Genomic DNA, 24,153 nt, shown 5'->3' with positions numbered 1-24,153 from the left:
TTTTTAAAGGGACAATCTGCTAAGCTTCAGAAAAGCGGGAAAAGGCTGTATGGGGGGGACGACCATAATATAAATGTTAGATTTATTGTTATGTACACTTTTCTGCTTGGCCACAATATATTGTCCTCTTAAATATTTGCCTCTTTTTTATCCGTTTGGTGTCCTTGGTGCAATTCTTTCACGAGGCATAACATCCTTAAGTCCTTAGGTATCAATCAGAAACTTCAGAACAGACACTTTGCCAACAGGAGGAGCTGAAGCAGAGGTAGTGACAGCTCAGTAAGAGATGCTTTCAGCTTGTCAAATGGAGCCATGGAGGAGGAAGCCAAGTGAGCCTCTGCCGCTTTCGTGGTAAACAGGAAACCCTGTACTTTTATAGCATTAACATAGAAATGAGTTTTTAATCCTCTTTGTAGAAGCTCCGCTATTATCTATTTGTCTGGAATTTCCTATGGCTTTAATTTACCCATTTCCTTGATTCTAGTTTATGTGTGTTAAGTCTAAATACCTAGCATTCATGGGACACAGGAAGGTGTCTTATGCTAGTCAGACTAGAGATATGAAGGCCCAACAAAAAAACTGCAACAATCCTGCTTTTCTCCATTTTCCCCAAGCTTTATTCTGAGCCTTCATATCTTAGATTATGCATCCATCTAGATCAATCTGTCTGCTCTATCAATGGCTCACAGGCTTCAGGCAGGGACACCCCAAGCCCTACCTGCTGATGGCATGGATTGAACCTAGTACCTTCTGCTTGCAAAGCATGAGCCACAGCTTTTCCTATATTTCAGACCACAGCTGAAATGACATGCACTTAACTTGGGATTAAGGCCCACTAAATTTAGTGGGACCCAATTCTGTGTTCATCACGATTGGTACTTCAAATACTTCAGGGCTGAGCCCCCGTCAATAAAAACAAAACAGGTTCTAGGCCTCTGTCCAGCACTGTCAGGATTGCATGCTTAGCCAGCACACATGAATCAAATTACAGTACAAGCAACTCCCTGTTTACACACATACAAGTCACCCGTGACTGTGCATACACACTGCACTCTTGCTACGAACCTGGAAGTAGGAATTAAAGGGGGGCAAAGGCCCCCCAAAGAGTGCAAAAACAGCAGTCCCACAAGCCTTTTCAAGTGCAATCCCTGGAGGGTTTGCATGGAGCTTTGAGGTCTGTGAAGAGCTGAAGTTTGAGAAAGGAGGTTTGGAGGGAGTCTGGTAAGTGCTGCTGGTTTAAAAAGGGGTTTCCAAGGGTTTCCTGAGGTTTAGAGGATGTTTTCAGGCATTTTCAATATACACAATTTCACTTATGCGCACGGTGCCTTGGAACATGTAAATGGGGATTTGCCTGTAAGTCACAAGGCTTCCCTTACCATTTGGCAAAGCCCACTGATATTATTGTACTAATATCCATCAGCCCATCAAAGACAAATCTGGTGTATGGTGGTGGTGGTGGTAAAAGAGAATAAAATTCATAATGAAGTCAAGATGATGGTAGTTTTAAAAGGGATTTTAAATCAATTGGACTTAAACTGCATGCATTTAAATGCTACTTGAAGAAACAGGGGGCAAAGGACTGTTTTGCCCCTGAAATCAGTAAGTAAGGTCTGTCTCTTACAGCACAGATTGCAAGAAGGAAGAAATAAAGAAGCCTGGAGAGCGTCTGAGGGTGGAAGGATGCTCAAAATAAAGCACAGGAGTGAAGAGCCTTAATTATGTCTTGCAGGGGCTGTCATGAGTCGACAGCTGCAGCAGGGAAAGACAGGAGGAGGATAAGTCGGTTATATGCTGTGGCTTTTTTTTATTTTAAAAAAGTGTAAATTGCTCCTTGAATGGGGGAGGATGGATGACTTATACTTGAGGTGCTAAGCAGCTTAGCAAACTCAAATTAACATGCCAAGATGCTGAAAATGAGGGATCAAGTTAATTCAGCTGATTCTCTCTCACCTCAATTACTGTAAGACAGTTCTCTCTGATCTTTCATTTGCCCATCTCCAACCTCTTATTCCTACTTTGCATCCCATGGCTCATTAGTTAATCTGCATCTCATTTCAGAACTCTCACATCCCTTCCAGCTTCTCTTCACTGGCTCCCTTCCTTTACCATGTGAACATAGGAAGCTACATGAGCAATGTTTTCCATGTGGGAAGCAATGTATCCTTACCTAACTAGCACCAAAAAACAGATCAGCTATTAGAGATCCGTGACCTGCACACCAGGTGTACTGAACTAGGTAGACCTGCCCTCTGAGAAACTAAAAAGATCTCCTTTCCTGCTGTTTTGCCCGTGAATAATCCTGCTCTCTTTTCACCCCACATCTGAAACCTTCAATTCATCCCCTAGTTCCTTTCATTCCCTCCAGCTTCTAGTTAATTGCATGGTTGCCACAATTAACTTGAGACACACCACTGCAGTTCTCAAAACAATGGATAAAGTACCAAGACTAACTCTGCCTCCCACCCAGAAAATAATGGGTATTTATAACACTTTGTAGAACACTTAGCTCGTGCTCCTTGGAACATAAGATGCTGCCTTATACTGCCAGGTCAATGGTGCATCTAGCTCAGGACTTGTCTACACTGACCAGCAGTGGATCTCCAAAGTTTCAGAAGGGGAGTCTTCCAACTCTACCTAGGGATGCCAGGGATTCAACCTAGGACTTTCTGTGTGCAAAGCGGATGCTCTGCTACTGAACTACAGCTCTTCCCCTTGACAACTCCGGTTCTGAGCCACATTATGCAGCACAGGATATCTAGTGTGGTATACAGTAGAGGGACTACAAATCAGATGCAAATCTCTGCTCAGACATAAAGGTTACTGACTGACCTTGAGCCAGTTACCATCTCTCATCCTTGCCTACCTCACAGTGATGTTGCAAGGATAAAAGGGGGCAGACCATGGGCTGCTGAAGGAGGAAGAAGAAGAAGAGAGGGTATAATTAAATAAAACTATGAAGATTTTTGTAAAACTCGGAGCATTTTAAAAGAAGAAAAGTATATTTGCTTGAAGGCTGCCGTAGTATAAACTTAATTAGAAGTCGGTACTTCCTAAATACAGGACACTGTTTCACTTTGTCTACTCCTAGATTTGTTCACTCTTGTTTGCTATATATTTCATTAGGATGTCATTTTTGTATTTAATACAAGGCATGTCTTAATTATTATTTATTTTAGCATTTGCATTTTGTTATACAAATCCATTTTTTAATAAAAAAGGTAATGATTTTTTATTTTAAAAAAGATACTTGGTAATTCACTGAAAAAGAAGTACAGTCAATGGAACCAACTGTTTGGCTTTCACTGCAGTCGGCAAGAAAGTATTTGAGACTGACATTTCCCCCTTAAAATGTAAACCATCCATGTGCTAAAGCCAACCAATCTCCATAAAGCACAAATGGTTCCACTGGAAAGTAGTATAGGAGAAGCAGGAATTGGAGTCCAACCCTACCCCTGCAACAGATTCATCATCATAACAAAGTTATTTAAAACACAGGCAAACAATTATATTAATATAAGAAAATAAGGTTATTGCTCACACTACAAAGTAGTAGTAATCTGTCCTACAGAAAAAGGGAACTTAGAATTATGTCCAGATTCATAAGAGGAACAGGACCAACTTGCTAGTTACCCATTAACATCACCAATTACAGTGGTACAAAAATCTACGATTGCCTCTTCTGCATTTGCACATGGGACATGGGGATGTTTCCAGGATGCAGCTTACACAGAGGGTGGCCTGGAAATTCTGCATTAAAGAGGTTTGGAGACATACATAGCACAGGTTCAAAACTCTGGGGAATTCGCAGCCCTCCAGGTGTTTTGGGACTTCCATGAGCCCTAGCCAGCATGGGTAGAGATGATGGATATTGATGTCAACAACAACTGGCAGGCCACAGGTTCCTCAGCCCAGCTGTACACAGAGAAGCATGCTTCTGCATAAGCATCTTCTGCTGAAGCATGCACATCTCTGCAACAATATACAGGCAAGGCCGCATGCATGTCTGGACCCAGGCTAATGATTTCTAAGCAACAAACAGCCCTGGGGCAGGGTGCTAAAACACAAAATGAAATTAATGCAAGGGAAAGATCTGTTTGGAGAGGATCAAGATTGCTATTTCTGTAAGAAGGTGGTAGAGGGAAACACAGCAACAAAACACAAATCACAGTCTTGCCCTTGATAGTTTGTGAAGGCTAAAGCCACTTCTTTTACAACCAGGTAAAACTCCCCCACCCCTTCTCTTCTCCAATTTTCATTATCTGGTATCCCAAACTCTGCACACCAGAGTCCATTCTGGTTCAGGTCAAGGACCATTGTTTGCAGTCAGAACTCTGCCTACCAAAGGCATGGAACACTCACAGGAATAGTAAAAGGGGTAGTGCCTAAGTAAATATTTATATTTCAGGGAAAACTAGTCAAAGGTTGTGAAATAGCCAGGAGAGTGAGATTTAGTCATTACTGCAACTATCTTGCTTCTATTTCTATTCCTGCTCTGGCAAGAGGGTCTGTTCCTCCAGGCATATCATGGCGCCATAAATCAACACAGACACACATTTAATATTCTGAACTTTTCAAGCACCTTCAGGCGCATCTGGAACAGAAGCAAGAGCCAAAAACTGTAGCAGACCTCATGATGCTGGTCACAATTATTTAGATAGGATTGGGTGGAGAGATTTAAGACGCACTGGCCTTTGGCAGAGGAGCCCATTTCACCACAAAATTGGGATTACACAGTAGTTGTAGATATAGGAAAGAGCATGGAAGCTGCACAGATGTGAAACGGGTGGCGCAAGTTAGTGACCCTTTCAGCCTTCTCCATGGCAACCTTTCCCAACCTGTCCTTTCCAGATGTTTTGGACTACAACTTCCATCAGCCCCAGCCAGCACAGCCAGCAGTGATGGAAACTGTTGTTTCAGAACATCTGGATGGCACCCTGTTTGGTGAAGACTGCTCTTTGGCCACACTCATTTTAGCAACAATGCAGAATTTCAAGTTGGCAAATGTGCTAGAGGCCCATATTGACAAAGATTTGGGAGATGGTTGCAATCCCTACCAAAAAAGAAAAGTTGGGAGAACTTTCCTTTACTTTGGCATGGGTTGAACAAGACAGTGCTCAGATCTGCCTCTGCCCTTCTGCCCCCATGCGAGATGCTGGCAACACTGGACTTCTCATTCCAGTTTCCAGTTCTCCTTCTGAAAGACGAGCTCCACAGCATCATTCACATCGTGCACAACGTGAGAGGCCTCCACCAAGGTTGGATCAAAATGGAAGTCCCGGTGCCCATGGAAGACAGTCTCCAACATGTTCTCATTGTGGTCAGCAGGCACATCTCCCTGGGGATTGTAGACCCCAGTGCAGACCAGTATGGACTGGCAGCTCTCTGCAGAGGTGATGGACGCACTGTGATCTCTTTGCATCTCAACATGTTCCTCGCTCTCTGCTGCCATTGCAGTGACACTTACTTCAGCCTGAGCCTGGAGGTAACGGTTGTAGAGGTTTGCACCATAAATGTCAGCCATTGGGTTGTCTCTGTAAGCAGACCCAAAGGACAAGGGAGGAGAAAACAGGGTAAGAGTCAAGGTTATATAGTTAAATTTGGGCAGTACTTAAATTTTGAGAATTTAAAGCCATCTAGTAACAGCATCCATGCAGTACCTCCACTCCCATTTTCCAGCAAAGGGATCATACTCTAGCCTCCCCTTAGCAGGGAAAACAGTTCAGTAAGTTATATGAATCTTTCATCCTGCTCCGTGCCAATGTGCAGCTGCTGTGGCCAAGGTCTTCCTCTCCCAAGCTCAAGGAAGAAGAGTTGCTTACCCAATAGCATACAGCTGGCGGAGAGGGGATGTCCAGCCCCAACTCTCCATCTGCTGCTTGATCACATGTTCAGCATAGCGGTAGGTGACAGTGCTGGGCTTGCCTATCAAGGCCTCATACTTCAGCTCCTTGCCAGTCATTTTCTTGTAGATGTTCTCCAAGCACACAAGAAAGGTGCCATGGCCAAATCTGACCACAAAGAAAGAAAAGCGCAAAAAGTCAGCATGCATACTCCTAGGAACATGTGGTGGCACTGGGTGAATAGAGGATAAAAGTACCCAATAGGAAATGTGGGTAAGATGGCTAGTCTTCAAGTATGTCCTTTAATCAAATAATACAGACATGACTGCAGAATTCTATGATCGCTTTTGCACCACCCCTTGTTACTGCTCTGCTCTCCTGCTATGGAAGAAAGGCCTATCTCTCCATGGACTGCTGCACCAATTCCTGACCCTTTGTTGAGGGAAGTATTTGGATAATCTGGCCCCAGAGTCTTAAAAGTGTGTTCCTAACATTAATGGGGTTTCAAAAAAGTTTTCTCACATTATACAAAACAAAACCAAGCAAGCCCTAACCTGTAGTAATTTGACCATTGTGAGGTTACATTTAGAACCTCTTGTTATAGACTGGAGCAAGACTCCACACTTAAGAATTTCTTCTCAGTTCCTTTTAGTTTCCAGAAATAGTCAATTTTCTTAGTCTGCAATAGTAATAATAATATATATATATATCAATCATAGAATCAGTTGGAAGAGACCACAAGGGCCATCGAGTCCAACCCCCTGCCAAGCAGGAAACACCATCAGAGCACTCCTGACATATGGTTGTCAAGCCTCTGCTTAAAGACCTCCAAAGAAGGAGACTCCACCACACTCCTTGGCAGCAAATTCCACTGTCAAACAGCTCTTACTGTCAGGAAGTTCTTCCTAATGTTTAGATGGAATCTTCTTTCTTGTAGTTTGGAGCCATTGCTCCGTGTCCGCTTCTCTGGAGCAGCAGAAAACAACCTTTTTCCCTCCTCTATGTGACATCATTTTATATATTTGAACATGGCTATCATATCACCCCTTAACCTCCTCTTCTCCAGGCTAAACATGCCCAGCTCCCTTAGCCGTTCCTCATAAGGCATCGTTTCCAGGCCTTTGACCATTTTGGTTGCCCTCCTCTGGACACGTTCCAGTTTGTCAGTGTCCTTCTTGAACTGTGGTGCCCAGAACTGGACACAGTACTCCAGGTGAGGTCTGACCAGAGCAGAATACAGTGGCACTATTACTTCCCTTGATCTAGATGCTATACTCCTATTGATGCAGCCCAGAATTGCATTGGCTTTTTTAGCTGCCGCATCACACTGTTGGCTCATGTCAAGTTTGTGGTCAACCAAGACTCCTAGATCCTTTTCACATGTACTGCTCTCAAGCCAGGTGTCCCCCATCTTGTATTTGTGCCTCTCATTTTTTTTGCCCAAGTGCAATACTTTACATTTCTCTCTGTTAAAATTCATCTTGTTTTGGCCCAGTTCTCTAATCTGTCAAGGTCGTTTTGAAGTGTGATCCTGTCCTCTGGGGTGTTAGCCACCCCTCCCAGTTTGGTGTCATCTGCAAATTTGATCAGGATGCCCTTGAGTCCATCATCCAAGTCGTTGATAAAGATGTTGAATAAGACCGGGCCCAAGACAGAACCCTGTGGCACCCCACTAGTCACTCTTCTCCAGGATGAAGAGGAACCATTGATGAGCACCCTTTGGGTTCGGTCAGTCAGCCAGTTACAAATCCACTGAGTGGTAGCATAGTCAAGACCGCATTTTACCAGCTTCTTTACAAGAATATCATGGGGCACCTTGTCAAATGCCTTGCTGAAATCAAGGTAGGCTACATCCACTGCGTTCCCTTCATCTACCAGGCTTGTAATTCTGTCAAAAAACAAGATCAGGTTAGTCTGACATGACTTATTTTTCAGAAATCCATGCTGACTATTGGTGATCACAGCATTCCTTTCTAGGTGCTCACAGACTCTTTGCTTAATGATCTGCTCCAGAATCTTCCCTGGTATTGATGTCAGACTGACTGGGCGGTAATTATTTGGGTCCTCTCTTTTCCCCTTTTTGAAAATAGGGACATTTGCCCTCCTCCAGTCTGCCGGGACTTCGCCTGTTCTCCGGGAATTCTCAAAGATGACTGCCAGTGGTTCTGAGATCACATCTGCCAGTTCTTTTAATACTCTTGGATGCAGTTCATCTGGCCCTGGAGACTTGAATACATCTAAACTAGCCAAGTATTCTTGTACTATCTCCTTAGTTATTCTGGGCTGTGTTTCCTCTGCTGAATCATTTGCTCCAAATTCTTCAGGTCGGCGCCACCCTGGGCGGCTTCCAACAAAATATTAAAATGCAATAATGCATCAAACATTAAAAACTTCCTTAAACAGGGCTGCCTTCAGATGTCTTCTAGAAGTCTGGTAGCAGTTGTTCTCTTTGACATCTGATGGGAGGGTGTTCCACAGGGCGGGTGCCACTACCGAGAAGGCCCTCTGCCTGGTTCCCTGTAACTTGGCTTCTCGCAGTGAGGGAACCGCCAGAAGGCCCTCGGAGCTGGACCTCAGTGTCCAGGTAGAACAATGGGGGTGGAGACGCTCCTTCAGACCGAGACCATTTAGGGCTTTAAAGGTCAGCACCAACACTTTGAATTGTGCTCGGAAATGTACTGGGAGCCAATGTAGGACTTTCAAGTCCAGTGTTATGTGGTCTTGGTGGCCGTTCCCAGTCATCAGTCCAGCTGCTGCATTCTGGATTAGTTGTAGTTTCCGGGTCACCTTCAAAAGTAGCTCCATGTAGAGTAACAAACAGAGTAACAGCTTTATTTATATAAGATGTTCTTACAGAAGTGGCTCACTCAATGGCTTTTAGCTTCTTGGCAAGTGGGTTGTAGTTGCATACCAGGAAGGTGAGGGGCGAGTTTGCAGGAAGGTTGGAACAATGCAAAGGCACTGAAGGAGTCAATCCAGCACTCCTACTGACACATTTGCACTGCACAAGCCTTCCCACAAGTTTACCCCTCACTCTCTCCTTGGTAAGTAGCAGCGACCCAGCTGCCAGGAAGCTAAGCACAGCAACTTAGTAATGTACCTAGAACACTGGCTCCCAAACCTTAACCCACCCCCTGCGTCCACCTGGAAATCACTGTGTCTTGGTGGACCACTTAATTGTTTATCTGCCTGTTACAGCTGTTGTAATGTAGATGCTATATGATATTTAACTCCATTTTTATTGCTTCTTTTATATCTTATACTGCACTGTATCGTTCTACAATTTGAATTCCACAGATTGCTATATACAATACAACCATAAAATGCAATTCAAGAAAGAAGCAATAAAAATGCAATTGACCATGTTTGATGGGACTGATAGAAATAGTAGTTCAACAACATCTGGATAGTCAAAGGTTCCCTGCACCTGATCAAGCTCATCCGAGGCAACTGAGCAAGGAGCATAGGAGCATATTCTCCAGTGAGGTTTCCTGCAAATATGGGGGCGGGGGGGGGGGGGAGAGAGAGAGAGAGAGAGAGAGAGAGAGAGAGAATACAGAATGCCAGCAAGAAATCTCAATAGAACCTTTGTATCACCTTGGCATCTTGGCTTCTGCCATCCACAAGAGATCCATGTTGCAGGCGAGGATAGGTAGATGTGGGTATGGAACAGAAGTCAGCTCTATCCCTAGGTTCCCATTGCTCAGGAGTACATCAATGATCAATTGCAGGCAGGTCTCCCACCTGACTGGCTCCCCAAACAGAATCACAGCTAGAGATTTAAAAAAGGCAGCGCATTTTCAAAACAGTAGTATGTGCCTGTACATCATATGACATAATAACCCCATATAAGAATGAACTCACAGTGGGTTACATCTGAGTAAACATCCTTTGGAAACCTATCCCCATCTACTTGGGTCCAGGACTAGGACATTTTAACTGTATTTTTGCAATTTTTTTGTTTTAAGTTGTCTGTTGTCACTTTAGTTTTCTGTACACCACTGAGAGATATTTTTATATATTGAGCAGTATAGAATTCATATAAATAGGCAGACAGATATATAAATAGACAGAATGATCTACTCTGGGCAGCCCAGCCAAGATTACAAAGGAGCTCTCATATAAAACTTGGAGCAAACTGAATGGGGCTTCCATTTATTTGCCACATATTCCTGTAGATGTGACTAAAAAGAGTAGGTTCTGCATTAGATATGTGAAAGCCAAGAAAAATGGGGGGGCAGGACACCCCCCAATATTGCAGGAAACCCCCCATTTTTTGTCCCCCCCAGGCCTTCACAACTCTACTCCACATTACAAGGGACAACTCTGTTTCGTCCCCTGATGTTCTTTCTCAAAACAACAACAATTGGGGAGCATGAAAGCATTACCAAAGTCATCATGCTAACAATCCTTTGCAATACAGTGGATTCTAGGATATGCAGAAATTACTTATTTTTGCATTCTGTCATATTTCTTCTTTTTTCAAAGTTGATAAATATATTTAACCAAACAAACTAACATTGTTCTGCATTATTTCTGTGCGCTTATAATTGATTTGCCCCCCGCCACACACCAGAAGTGGAAATGAGCTTAGCTAAGGGGGAAAAGCAACCTGGGGATGGAAAATTTGCACCAGCAGATGTGAAGGGTCAAGCATCTTTTCACCCTGCCTGCTCTGCCTTCACATCAGTTTGAAAACGTGCATCTGCCAAGAGAAAGCCCACCTAAGCCCAGGTGAGCTCACAATGAAACACTCTTCAGAAAGAAAACAATGCACTTACCTTCTATGGTGGGGAAGTCAGCAGGTGCAGGAGGCTGTCAAAAGGGAGGGAAGAGATATTAGTCAATTTGCAGTGTCAGAAAATGGGTGAAGTTTCTCAAGAGTTCAATGATACTTGGTATGTTATCCAACTGTAATATCATAAGGTGTTTGTTTGTTTTTAGGAAAAGGAAAACAAAATTGAATGTCTGTCAATTACAAAACCTTTAAAATAATTTCCCCCATTTTATTCTGCTAATTTGCAACCTTGTAGAATTCGTCTTTGCTTTTTAACCTACATGCAGCAAAGGGCAACTTGGTGCAGGAAGAAAATACGGAGGAAGAAAAAGAGTTCTATATTTTGCGCAGGAAGAAAAAGAGTTCTATATTGCCGTTTTCATGAGATATCTTGGTGGGGATACTATGCAAAATATTTGTAGTACTACAGAGCTGGAGAAGCTCAGGCTAGGGGGCCAAATGCCTCTCTGTCTGTCCCTTGGGATTCTCAAGGCACATACCCCACCCAACCATGCCCCTCACCAGCTTCACATCATGCCCTCGTGTTTCTTCCCGGGTGGAATATGCCCTTGGTAATGACTCGTTTGCCTGGATGGAGGATGGAAAGGAGTATGTGAAGAAACTAACTACAATTAATTGTTTCCCCAACTGCTGCCTCTGGCCCTGCCTATCACTGGCCTGTGACTCCAGGAAGGTGGCCTAGATGGAACAGAGGGGCTTGGGCTAAAAGAGGTGTTTCACCCTTGTTGTACAGGAACTTTACTACCAGAGCAACTATGGAAAAGTTGAAAGTAGGCAAGAGAACACTTAGTTCTGCCAGGGGACACACCACACAAATGCTCTCTTTCAGTCACTCTTTGCAATGCTCAGGTTAATACTTGCCAGCTCTTTTGGCCTCCGACTTTGATCAACCATATCCAGCAAGGGAAATGCCTTCCGCACATCTTCAATGGTAACAATGTGATGGAATCCCAGGCTGTTTCAAATGGCTAAGGAAGAAAGTTGTCAAGAGCTCTACAGACTTAAGGGTAAATTGTCAGAACTAACCCAGGAACTTAGTAACAGGAACCCGCCAAATCCCTACTGTTGGGAAGCAATCACATCTTGATAGATTCCCCACTTCCCTGTCCTGATCAGAAGGTTAAAGGCAGAGCAAAAAACAGCACTATATTATTATGTTTATGTTTATGTTTATGTTTATGTTTATGTTTATGTTTATGTTTATGTTTATGTTTATGTTTATGTTTATAACCCACCTTTCCTCCAATGAACTTAAGGTAGTGCTAGGCCTGGGCGATATATTGATAGATCGCCCAGGACTGGTATGAGGAACAGACCGCGATGTCGGCTTCACTCAGCAGTATATTGCTGGCGAAAACACCACCAATCCTGAGTCTCTCTGCTAGCAGCGTCCACTAGAGTTCCTTCCTCCAGCAGTGCTGCTAGAGGGACTCAGGAGCGCTGAGTGAAACTGCCATCGCACTCTGCCCTCATGAGATGCAATGACAAACAAGCTGTATCAGCTAGGCATCAATACAGCTTGCTCCTCCCTCTGCATCTTTAAACTGCTTGACTCAGGAGTGTGCAACTGCCCCAACCTCAGCTGAGCAGTTACAAGAGCCAGGAGCCCACAGCCCGGCACTGGCTCCCAGGAGCTGCTGGCAGGGTGGGGGCTCTGTGAAACTACTCAGCTGAGGGGGGCGCAGTTAAAGGAGCCTTGATGCTCTGTCTGCTCATGCCGGGACTGACTCAGCTGGGGAACAGGAACCTTCCCAATCCCCAGCTGAGCTGCACAAACAAGCTTTTGCCCAGGGTCACCAAGTGCGCTTCACAAGGTTAGAACCCAGGTCTCCTCAGTCCATCCACTACACAACACTGGTTCTTAACACATTGCTAAGAAAGAGAAAGGAAGATTAAAAAAATAAATCTGAAGGCAGCAAAGGATACTCCCTGGCATTTTCCTCCACAGGACCCTGACCACACACAAGCACACATTTGTCATGGAACTGATGGAACAGACGCAGAGGACTGTGGGACAGGATCACCCATTCGGGAGAAACCTGAAAAAAGAGAAAGGCCAGCAGGACAGTTAGCTTACCCTTTCCACATGAAGTATTCCGTATGCCAGGCCCTTTATCCTCTAAGCTGCCAAAGCCGCTAGCATAGGTGACACCACTAGATTAATCTGGCAGGAACATCAACACCCGTCGTCCTTCTCAGACATTAAATACCAATCAGATCTCTTGAAAGTTACCTTGGACATGTCAGAAGAATATATTTAAGCTTGTCCACAATAAAAATACAATGGACTGGAAATATGACTGTGCAAGAGCATACACAACCCATATTCATACCCCTAAGTAAGGTCCACACAAAAATGACATTGCATGAATGTGTGATTTGCCTTCATTAGAAAGCGTTCTAAGTGATGTCAGGTAACGTTAAAGCTCTGTGTGTCCTGTTGGATCTGCAGAGTCATCACTGAAGGCTATAGTCATCAAGCGACAAGCATGGAGGGGTGAGCAGGCTCCCCATCCCAGTGTTAAAGTTAGTCAGGCTGGGGAAAACCTCTGTCCAAGAACTTACAGCCAGATCCAAACAAATGCTCTATTTAATAAACTTCTATTCACCTTGTCAGGTAAAGCCTTACTTCTAACAAATGGGTAGCAACTTGTGGAAAGAGTCTAAGCCCTACAAACTTTCTTTCTGTGAGGATCACCCACAAAATCTGGATTCAGGGTCACATCATGTAAGGTCACAGCATACATGAAAGCAACCTTATACCACTTTAAGTGCCTGCTTTTCCCAAAGAATCCTGGGAACTGTAGTTTGTCAAGGGAGCTGGGAGGTATTAGGAAATGCCTCAGAGTTATAATTTACAGCACCCTTAACAAACTACAAATCCCAGGATTGTTTATGGAAAGCCAATTCTGTTAATGTGGCCTAACAGTGCTTTAAATGTATGGTGTGGCTGAATGTGATCATAGACTCACAATTTAGACACACCAGCAGCCAGTAACCCAATATAGAACACAGGTGCCTTCAGTACCTTAAATCCAAGTGCATCAGACAGTTCCTCAGCCTTGCTGTTGCGAGAGCAGTTTCCAGCATTGGTTACAAATGCGACCGGCACATGGAATCGACCTTTTGAATCTGTTAGTTTCTGGAAGGCCTTCTTAGCAGCAGGAATGACTAGCCGGCCCCGTAAAAGCACTCCATCAATATCAAAGAGGAACCCAAAGGAGGGAGAAGTTGTCTGTAGTGGAGAAAGATTCAGTGATGCTATTTAGGAATAACAAGGGTGAGGAGGAACAAACAATAACAGCTCTAAAAGGGCCATCTCTGTGTTGGCATTTTCCAATAATTTAGTTATGTAACGTATTTCCATCTCACCTCACCATATGCTCAAGACAGTATGTAAGAACATTGCTTAAACATAACAATAAAAAGGTAAAGGACCCCTGACGGTCAAGTCCAGTCACGAACGACTCTGGGGTTGCGGCGCTCATCTCGCTTTATTGGCCGAGGGAGCCGATGTTTGTCTGCAGACAGTTTTTCCGGGTCTGCCAGAGCGGTACCTATTTATCTACTTGCACTTTGACGTGCTTTTGAACTGCTAGGTTGGCAGGAGCTGGGACCGAGCAACGGGAGCGCACCCCATCGTGGGGATTCGAACCGCCGACCTTCCGATCGGCAAGCCCTAGGCTCAGTGGTTTAGACCACAGCATCACCCGCATCCCTAAACATAATAAAAAGCTTTAAAATGTACAAGTAATAAAACAACACCCCCCATTTTATGTCAGGAAATTTTCAAGAATCTGTAGTCATTACTTCCCAAATACCTTTCTCCAAAAGTAGGCTTTACTTGACTTTTTACTACTACTACTACTACTACTACAATTATATTATATATATAATGTTGCCCAGCTGACTGTGTTGCCCCAGCTTCCAACAAATTAGTTGGGAGGCTTCCAACAAATTATAAAACCACAGTAAAACATCACACATTAAAAACTTCCCTATACAGGGCTGCCTTAAAGGAGAGGGGTGATATAATAAGCTCCTGAGGGAAATCATTCCACAATTGCAAGGCGATCACTGAAAGGACACTGCTCAAGACAGAGCCCTCAAAGGTTATCTTAATAGGCAAGTGGTCTCATATGGAGAAAGAGGCATCTGTGATATCAAGGTCAACAAATCTGGCAGCTGAATTTTACAGAATGGTCATCTACACCCACAAACTACTACGAACACAAACACTACTGCATAGCATCTTTGAATCAGTGTAATTCATGGCTGATGTTGCCAGTCTGGAAGTATTGCAGGAGTTGTATGTACTATTAACAAGAGCAGTATTATTGGGAACACCATAAGTTAAGAAGAGAAATGCACTTCTGCTCAAGTCCTACAGAGTTCAATGAGTCTGACTGCCAGGCAAACATCGACAGCAGTGGTAACTAAACTTTCTTCACCATGGACCACTTGAACATTACAGATGGGCTTGGTGGGCTTAATTATTTTTATTTCTCATATAGCAATTGTAATGTGCTGTACTGTGTGACCGTAAATTGTGTTTTAATTGCTTCTTTTATTTCTTGCATTTACATTCCACATAATTCAAATTCCAACATATCTGAAACAAGCAGAGCAACAAGCAAGAGAAATTCAGAGGCTACCAAAGACCCGTGTGAATTTTTAAAGCATTTAATAATTGCCTAAATGTGAATAATGCAGGCACCAACCAGAGAATTCCATAACCTAGAGCCACCACTAAGGAAGTCCTGTCTCTTGCAATTATTGAAAGGTAATAATTAGCCTTTTTAGTTGCATATGTGTCGATAAACTGATGATCAATGAAGTTCATTAAGCACTGGAGATCTGATGATTTCTATGAAATTCAGTCAGCAATCTAGCCACCTTTCAAGCAGGCTTTTCACAGGCAGCCTCACACCCAACACACTGCTTGCAGCCTAACTTGCAAGTTGCCAATGTTTGGATCTCACAATGTCGCGCATTACAGCTAACCTGTAGAACCCATCGCATTTAACGAGGGAAGATGCAGTTATTAGGGATGTGGTTATTGCTTGGGACATATAATCAGCACAATCAAAACACTCCACGCTGCTTCGTCCACTGCTTTAACTTAGATGTGCTATCAGCAAGCTGCACTGATGTAAAGCAACACTCTGAAAAGTGTATGTGAAAGAGCGACTTCTTAACTTTTTGTTAATGTGGAAAAACCAGCTGACGAATCGAAAATCGAAGACGTAGGTTGGCTATTAACCAGGCAACTTTCTTCACTAAGGTCTGAGAGTTGCCAGCACAAACAACTCCGCCATATGCTAAAAACTAGTATTCCCCCCACTCCCCGCCGCCGCTGTTTTCTTCCTATGCCTTCCACATCTGCCGAGGCCCCCAGCACAACAGCAACAAAGGCAGCCTGGGTGAGAGGAGACACGCGTGAGAAAAGCAGGCCAAGGGACAGGTAAGCCCGGCGCAGTTGCCCGGCTCGATCTCCTCCCGGGGGTGTCACAAGACAAGAGGACACCGAAGGGCGCGCGCGCGCACAGGGAGGAGATCGGGAGGGGGTCCTCTCTCACCTGCCGCGCCCCGCAGGCTCTCCCCACGGGACGGCCTTGGCTGCTGCTCCTGCAGGGGCGGCTGACGGCGCCCCCCCTGCGCGCCGAGGGCAGCCACCCCCTCAGCGCCGCTCTGCTCACATGGAGCGAGCAGCACACAGCCATCCGCCCTCCGACGCCTGCTCCGGCTGGGGCGCCTCCTCCAATCAAGGCGACGGCCGAGTCCCCGCCTTCCTCCCCTTGCTTCCTCCGCCCTGCCAATCGGAGCACCAAGCCTGCCTGTCACATGGGACGGCGGTGAGAGATGGGACCCGGGTCGGAGGTGGAAGGAACTACTGTGCAGTTCCCAGTTCCGGCGCGGAGGGAGACGCTGGCGCGCGTGCTGTGTCCGCCGAGGCTGCGGGGAGCCTTGCCTGTGGCCGCTGGGAAGATGGGCAGGAGCTTCAGCGCGCCTGTTTATTTTATTCACTATTTATTTCTTAACCGTTTTTCACACTGCTTGAGCGTAAGAAAGATAAAACAATAAAATCAAGGCATTTCTTTTTAACGCATTTCATTTCTTTTAAAACCACACTTTGAAAGCATACAGAAGTTAAATAGATTACAAATTCGCAGCAACTTTTCCAAGCATCTGGGTGAGCTTGTCTGAACAAGGTTGTTTTTAGCAGGTGGCGAAAAGAGCACAGCGAAGGTGCCTGCTTTACCTCAAGTGGCAGGGAGTTCCCAAAGTATAGGTGCTTTCTCATCTAATATTAAAGGTAAAGGTAAAGGTACCCCTGCCCGTACGGGCCAGTCTTGCCAGACTCTGGGGTTGTGCGCCCATCTCACTTAAGAGGCCAGGGGCCAGCGCTGTCCGGAGACACTTCCGGGTCACGTGGCCAGTGTGACATCGCTGCTCTGGCGAGCCAGAGTCGCACACGGAAACGCCGTTTACCTTCCCGCTGGTAAGCGGTCCCTATTTATCTACTTGCACCTGGAGGTGCTTTCGAACTGCTAGGTTGGCAGGCGCTGGGACCGAGCAGCGGGAGCGCACCCCGCCGCAGGGATTCGAACCGCCGACCTTTCGATCGGCAAGTCCTAGGCGCTGAGGCTTTAACCCGCAGCGCCACCTGCGTCCCTTATCTAATATTACAAAGGATGAAAGGAAGAGTATATAGGAGTAGCTAATAGTTGCAGGATGAAGGTCAGGTGGGCTCAGAATGAGTTCAGGCTTGCAAGAGAAGTTAAAAAATATATTTTAAAGGGTTTATTCAGCTATATTCAAAGCAAGAGAAATAAGGAAAGTAATAGGTTCCCTACTTCTGCTACTTCTGCTACTGCTTGTGCTACTTTTACTACTACTACTTGACATCTACTTCTGCTTCAAAAGCCTTTGACTGTGTCGACCACAGCAAACTATGGCAAGTTCTTAAAGAAATGTGAGTGCCTGATCACCTCATCTGTGTCCTGAGAAATCTCTATGTGGGACAAGAAGCTACAGTTAGAACTGGATATGGAACAACTGATTGGTTCAAAATTGGGAAAGGAGTACGGCAAGGCTGTATATTGTCCCCCTGCTTATTTAACTTATATACAGAATTCATCATGCGAAAGGCTGGGCTGAATGAATCCCAAGCCGGAATTAAGATCCCCGGAAGAAATATCAACAACCTCAGATATGCAGATGACACAACCTTGATGGCAGAAAGTGAGGAGGAATTAAAGAACCTTTTAATGAGGGTGAAAGAGGAGAGCGCAAAATATGGTCTGAAACTCAACATCAAAAAAACGAAGATCATGGCCACTGGGCCCATCACCTCGTAGCAAATAGAAGGGGAAGAAATGGAGGCAGTGAGAGATTTTACTTTCTTGGGCTCCATGATCACTGCAGATGGTGACAGCAGTCACGAAATTAAAAGACACCTGCTCCTTGGGAGAAAGGCGATGGCAAACCTAGCCAGCATCTTAAAAAGCAGAGACATCACCTTGACAACAAAGGTCCGTATAGTTAAAGCCATGGTTTTCCCAGTAGTGATGTATGGAAGTGAGAGCTGGACCATAAAGAAGGCAGATCGCTGAAGAATTGATGCTTTTGAATTATGGTGCTGGAGGAGACTCTTGAGAGTCCCATGGACTGCAAGAAGATCAAACCTATCCACTCTTAAGGAAATCAGCCCTGAGTGCTCACTGGAAGGACAGATCCTGAAGCTGAGGCTCCAAGACTTTGGCCACCTCATGAGAAGAGAAGACTCCCTGGAAAAGACCCTGATGTTGGGAAAGATGGAGGGCACAAGGAGAAGGGGACGACAGAGGACGAGATGGTTGGACAGTGTTCTCGAAGCTACAAACATGAGTCTGACCAAACTGCGGGAGGCAGTGGAAGACAGGAGTGCCTGGCGTGCTCTGGTCCATGGGGTCACGAAGAGTCGGACACGACTAAACAACAACAACAACAATAGGTTCCCTTGCACTGAGAAGTTGGAAAAGTGCTTTTGGGTGACAGAGAAAGCAGAACTGCTCAATACCTACATTGCCTATGTCTTAACCCAAAAGGAAAGCAGTGCCCAACCTGGTGGTAACAGATTAAAGTATTCAAGGAGGGAGCAGCACCCCAGATAGAAAAATAAGTGATATGGGAACACCTAGCTACTTTAAATGAATTCAAATCTTCAGGGCCTGATGAGCTGCACCCAAGGGTACTAAAGGAGTTTGTGGATGTAATCTCAGAGCCTGTGTCTATAATCTTTGAGAATTATTAGAGAACAGGTGAGGACCCTGCAGGTCGAAGGTGGGGAAAAAGGGGGAAAAAGAAGGCCCAGACAACTATTGACTGGTCAGCTTGTCATCAATACGAGGAAAGGTCCTAGAACAGATAACTGAACAGTCAGTCTGTGAGCGCTTAGAAAAGGGCACTGTGGGAATACTGTGTGCATAGTGTATATTGATTTCAGTAAAGCTTTTCACAGAGTCTCCCATGATATCGTGGAGAAGCTGATGTGAATGCACTCTTGCCTCTACCAGATTGACTTTTCAGACGTTCACTTCCAGTATTCTTCTAGCCTACCAGAAGAGGTCACTTTTGTACTACAGGAAAGCAATGAGCCAACTATCCATTACAACAGCTCTGATTAGCACTTTGCTGGTGCTATTTGGCTTTAAAATGCTAAAATGTACTAATTCCACCACCACACATAAACTTCCTTTACAGTCCCCAGTAAATTTTACATGGATGCAATTGATATTGCTATGAAAAGGGTATCAGTCAAGAAAGAAGGGTGGGAGAGAACTGGCCATAGGCAAAGTGGTTGATTTTACATTTTTAAAAATAATTATTTTTATTTGTTACTTGTTTTAAAAATAGATAAGCCTGCTTTTATTCCAAAACAAAAATACTAAGCGGTATATACTGTAATAATGTTTTTCTATTATGCTCTGTTTTTCAGACAAACATTTAGACAAAGTCCAGTTCCTTAAAAATGCTGTTCATTTCAGCAGCAGTGATTTAATTGTTTCATGGTACAATCCTATACATGTCTACTTAGGAGTGAGCCCCACTGAGTTCCACGTAAGTTTGTTTATAGAGTAAGTAAGACTTACTTCTTAATAAACATGCATAGGACTAAAATGAAAGAGGCTCAAACATTTCTTAACTTTGGCTGGAAAGTGCCCTGGGTTTAAAAGTTTTAATTGTGGACAAATATGCTGATTACAAAAAAATACAGAATTTCCAAGTAGATTAATTTCACACCTGAAGGGTTCCCAGCTCCAGGGGTTCCAGATTAACCACTTCCTACCTCAAATTGAACTAGAATTCTGATCCTTACTTTCTTCTTCCTTGTCCACAGTAAGGTTATTTCAACCTGTCATTTGATCCCAGTTCATTTAGAACAGGGGGTGGTGGTTAGCATATTCAGCTTGGCTTAATTCCATGTAGCCCCCTGCTGAATATCATTGGGGTGCCATAGAAGGGGAAATGCGGGGACAGGGAATGACAGAAAAAGAGAAAAGGCAGTGTCTACACACCTTTGCCTCTATTCCTGCCCACCTTTGTTTTGGGCAACCTCTGCCCACCAGTGGCACTTCTTCTCTCCCCTCCAAAATTTTTTTTTCCCTTTAATGGGGTGGGGGTGGGGTAGAGTTCCCGACCTGTGTTCAAGAAAATATATATATATGGTAAGAAATTCCTACTTTTATTGCAAGCCATTAAGTGTGTGTGTGGGGGGGATTTTCACCAGTACCCATCACAATGTCAGGTCTTCAGACTAGGAAACACTGTGAAATTAAGATGCAGCCCAAGACTTGGTAACCCTATTGAGTTGCATATATTTTCCTTGTTGTTACTGAAGCATTCAATTCAGCACACACTGTCTTGAGCATTTACTGCCCATGGATCACATCAATAAAAAGAAATGGAATTGGCATGGGGTAACTCTCCTCTGAGGCTCCTAAAATGCTGATCTGGAATGGCTCCTTTGATGTCTGAAGAAGCGGCGGGGGTGGGGGGTGGCTCATGCTATACTCGAAGGGTCAGGCTGATTTCATTCCCATTACTCCACATGACTAATGTGGAGTTCAGCCTTCTCAGTAATGGAGGTCGGGGCCACTGAGAGAAGGAGCATCATTCTCTGCAGAGTGATTGCATTTGGAGGAGCTCTCACAAATCATGGGCATTCTGTACCTGATCACAGAACTGACTCCCTGTAATGCCGGGGAAAAGGAGATTGTATTTATTTATTTTCAAAAATAACCTGACCCAGTGAGGCAAGATATCATTTTGAAAACACAGCCGAGGAAGATAAGCAGTCAGGCGATCACCATTCTCGCGGTAGAGTGGCTTAATACAATATGGCTGGCAGAACCCCGCGGGTGTACTTGACAATATAACTCTCAACCTTGCTGGGCTCCAAAATTATTGACTAATGGGGACAAAGTGCCTTGAGGAGAAAGAAATAGCAAAGGACACACAGCATTCTAGAAACATCCAAATGAAGCAACACTTCACTGAGTCCAGGGTGTCAGTTCCCACAAACCATTGTGCTGTGGTTTCCACTTCTGCATGACCAGATTTTTACACTACAGTGGAATCATCTGTAGCTGGGAACCAAGTGGGATTACATGGTAATCTCTCATGGAAGAAAGGATGGGAACAAGAAGGTGGAGAGTGCAGGATTAACCATATAATTCACCCTGTCTACTTGGGCTGTGAACGCACTACGTGTACTTTTAAAGCATGTTCAAAGCACATTTCCCCCCTCTCAGAATTCTGGACCTTGGAGTTTGTTAGGGATTGCTTGGAAGTGTAGCTCAAGGAAGGGTAAATAACAGTGTCCAGAATTCTTTGAGGGGGGAAATGAGCTTTAAATGTGCTTGTTTATTTTCTTAAAAGTAGCCTTAAAAGCTCCACAAATTTGGACAAAAGTAAAAAAAACCCTCAACAAATTTTGTTGTCCCCCCCCCCAAAAAAAGCTCAAAATATTTTCACTTTTTGAAGAAGCTAAGATCCCAACCAGTCAGGAGTTTGGCATGCAAGGAAAGGTAGAGGAAGACAAAATATAACCCTCCCACATAAGGCCATCTCCCAACAGCTAATGGGCAAGTCTAGTTTGGTTTACCCAATTGATTATACACATACATAGAACCCCAGTTCTTAGACTGGGCCAGAGAGCTGGGTGTGTGTTAGTTTGGTGTATGTGTGTGGAAAATCCTGCTCTTTAGATGGGCTAGACAAAAGCTCTTTTCTACCCATTGATTTCAATGAAAAAACATATGCTTACCTCCAACTAAAATCAGTGGGGTTCTGAATGCCAGTTATCCTTAATTTCTAAGTGATGTACATTAAGATTGCAAAAACATACAGTGAATAAAAGCAAGTGCCTGAAGTTCAGCATGGAGGGAACCTATCTGATTCACCTAAGAAGGAGTTCCACAGAATCAGGACCACAATACTAAATGCACAGCTGCTGGTAGATACGAGTCATGCCTCTGAACCATGGGTGACCTCTAAAAGAGACTCCCCTGAAGATCTCACTGATTGGGCAGGGATATAAAGAATCCTTGAGGTATCCTGGAGCCAAATTGTTAAGGGTTTTGAAAATTAATTAATTAATAATCATAATCATAATAGACCATTGAACTTGGCCTGGTAACACGTGAGCAGCCACTACAAACTTTTAATCACTGGAGTCATGTGTTGGCAGTAGGTGTCCCCACCAACAGTCTAGCCACAGCATTTTGCACCAGCTGGAGATTTTGGATCAGGTCCAAGGATAATTCCACGTTTTCCTTGCTAATGTTATACCAACAACTAATGTTGTTACCAACAACTCATTTTTATATAGATTTTCGGCAGTACCTTGAGATTGGTGTGTATAGGTGAAACAGCTTTCAATTAATTCCTCCAATTCTTCTGAGATTTGAGATAAAAACAGAAAACACCGGTTCCTGCTCTATTTCTCCCTCTATTATGTTACATTCATGCACAGCTGCTCCAATTCAGCAAGAACAAACTGCACCCATAAGCAGCTGCCCACAAGCACTGCCAATGTCAATCTGGAAGTATTTGCCATCTCTCCATCATGATGCTCAGCTGATTCCTATGGCACTAGCTGGATGTATCTTTTTGGTGCAAATGAAGCAGCACAACAGTCAATTACACATAACTTGTTTCCCAGATCTACAGCAGGATCGGGGTCACTTGCTTTAGTGTGGTGTGTGGTTTCAGAAAGGTCAATCATTTATTAGTTACTTATTTTCAAGGTTTATACCCCAACTGTCAGTACAGTAACCAATAGTGTTTACAATCAGGATTAAACACCACCACCACTACATTACTAATTATCAGGGAATGTAAGGAAAGAAGCCTTGGAGCGAGCTACTTTGTATATAGTAAAAAGAGATCAAGTGGAGTGACAGTAAACAAATAGGGGCAAGGGCAGAGTCAGTCCCCCACCCTTTCCCCTTTCCTTGTTACTCTTAACCAGAAATTGTAGGCTCTTTAAAGCAGGCATAGGCAAACTCTGGCCCTCCATATGTTTGGGACTACAATTTCCATCATCCCTAGCTAACAGGACCAGTGGTCAGGGATGATGGGGATTGTATTCCCAAATATCTGGAGGACCGGAGTCTGCCTATGCCTGCTTTAAAGCCCTTCTACTACTACTGAGTTACCTCATAAGGGACTGCAGCCCTGACACTGAACTGGTTGTTCCCATAGAAATGGGATTGTGTGTAAGACTTGGTGAGTCACAGACCCCATTCAGTAACCAGTGGTGACCCACTCAGTAATCTAATTTGCATAGGTATAGTGACTGGTATTATTATGTAAGAGCCACCTGCCTGTTATAGAGAGACAGTGTGGTGTAGTGGTTAGGGTGTTGAGCTAGGACCTGGGAGACCAAGGTTCATATCACCACTCAGCCTTGAATCTTGTTGGGTTACCTTGGGCTGGTTACTGCCACTTAGCCTAACTTACCTCACAGGGTTGTTGTGGGGACTAAATAAGGAGGGGAAGAACCATGCCCACCACTTTGAGCTCCTTGGACAAAAAAGGTGGGAGATAAAGTTGATGAATAATAAATTAAAATAAACACCCCCCCCCCAATTTTGTCTCTCCCAAGCACAACCTCAGTTTATAAGGCAGAGAGCAACTTCAAATGTGTGCACACTGAAAGAGATTGATGCAAATAAATTATTAATGATCAGAGTTCCCACCCAACATTGTTTTCTTTTCCAATGGCTTTTTATTTGGTGTATTAGTGTATTCTGTGGACCCCTTTACCTCTGCTCTCTTTTCCTTTCTATTGAATCTGCTTACCCCATAGCTATGTGTAAGAAACTTTTATGTACAAACACAATGTTTTGTGATGGGCATTAGATTAGATGGCTTTTTAGAAGATTAAGGGAAATCCACCAAATATAGGTTTATCTAGTAGCAATGATGGCCAGATAGAACCCCTGTGTTCCAAAGAAGCATGCTGCT

General features: G+C 44.2%; 1 protein-coding gene across 1 annotated transcript; it reads right to left on the bottom strand.

Moving 5' to 3' along the window:
- Positions 1-5,067: 5,067 nt before the first annotated feature.
- HDHD5 (haloacid dehalogenase like hydrolase domain containing 5) lies at positions 5,068-16,377 on the bottom strand. The gene is made up of 8 exons (XM_079992860.1): positions 16,218-16,377; positions 13,667-13,873; positions 12,565-12,677; positions 11,500-11,593; positions 10,622-10,655; positions 9,438-9,612; positions 5,820-6,008; positions 5,068-5,531 (listed from the first exon to the last, which is right to left on the bottom strand). Exons 1-8 carry the CDS (start codon positions 16,359-16,361, stop codon positions 5,171-5,173), a joined length of 1,317 nt encoding a protein of 438 aa, XP_079848986.1. The 5' UTR covers positions 16,362-16,377; the 3' UTR covers positions 5,068-5,170.
- Between the last annotated feature and the right edge of the window lie 7,776 nt (positions 16,378-24,153).

Source organism: Podarcis cretensis, assembly GCF_951804945.1.
Source record: "Podarcis cretensis genome assembly, chromosome: 10".
NCBI classification, from domain to species: Eukaryota; Metazoa; Chordata; class Lepidosauria; order Squamata; family Lacertidae; genus Podarcis; species Podarcis cretensis.
Note: the sequence above shows the minus strand (reverse complement) of the source record. Positions and strands in the feature narration are given on the sequence as shown.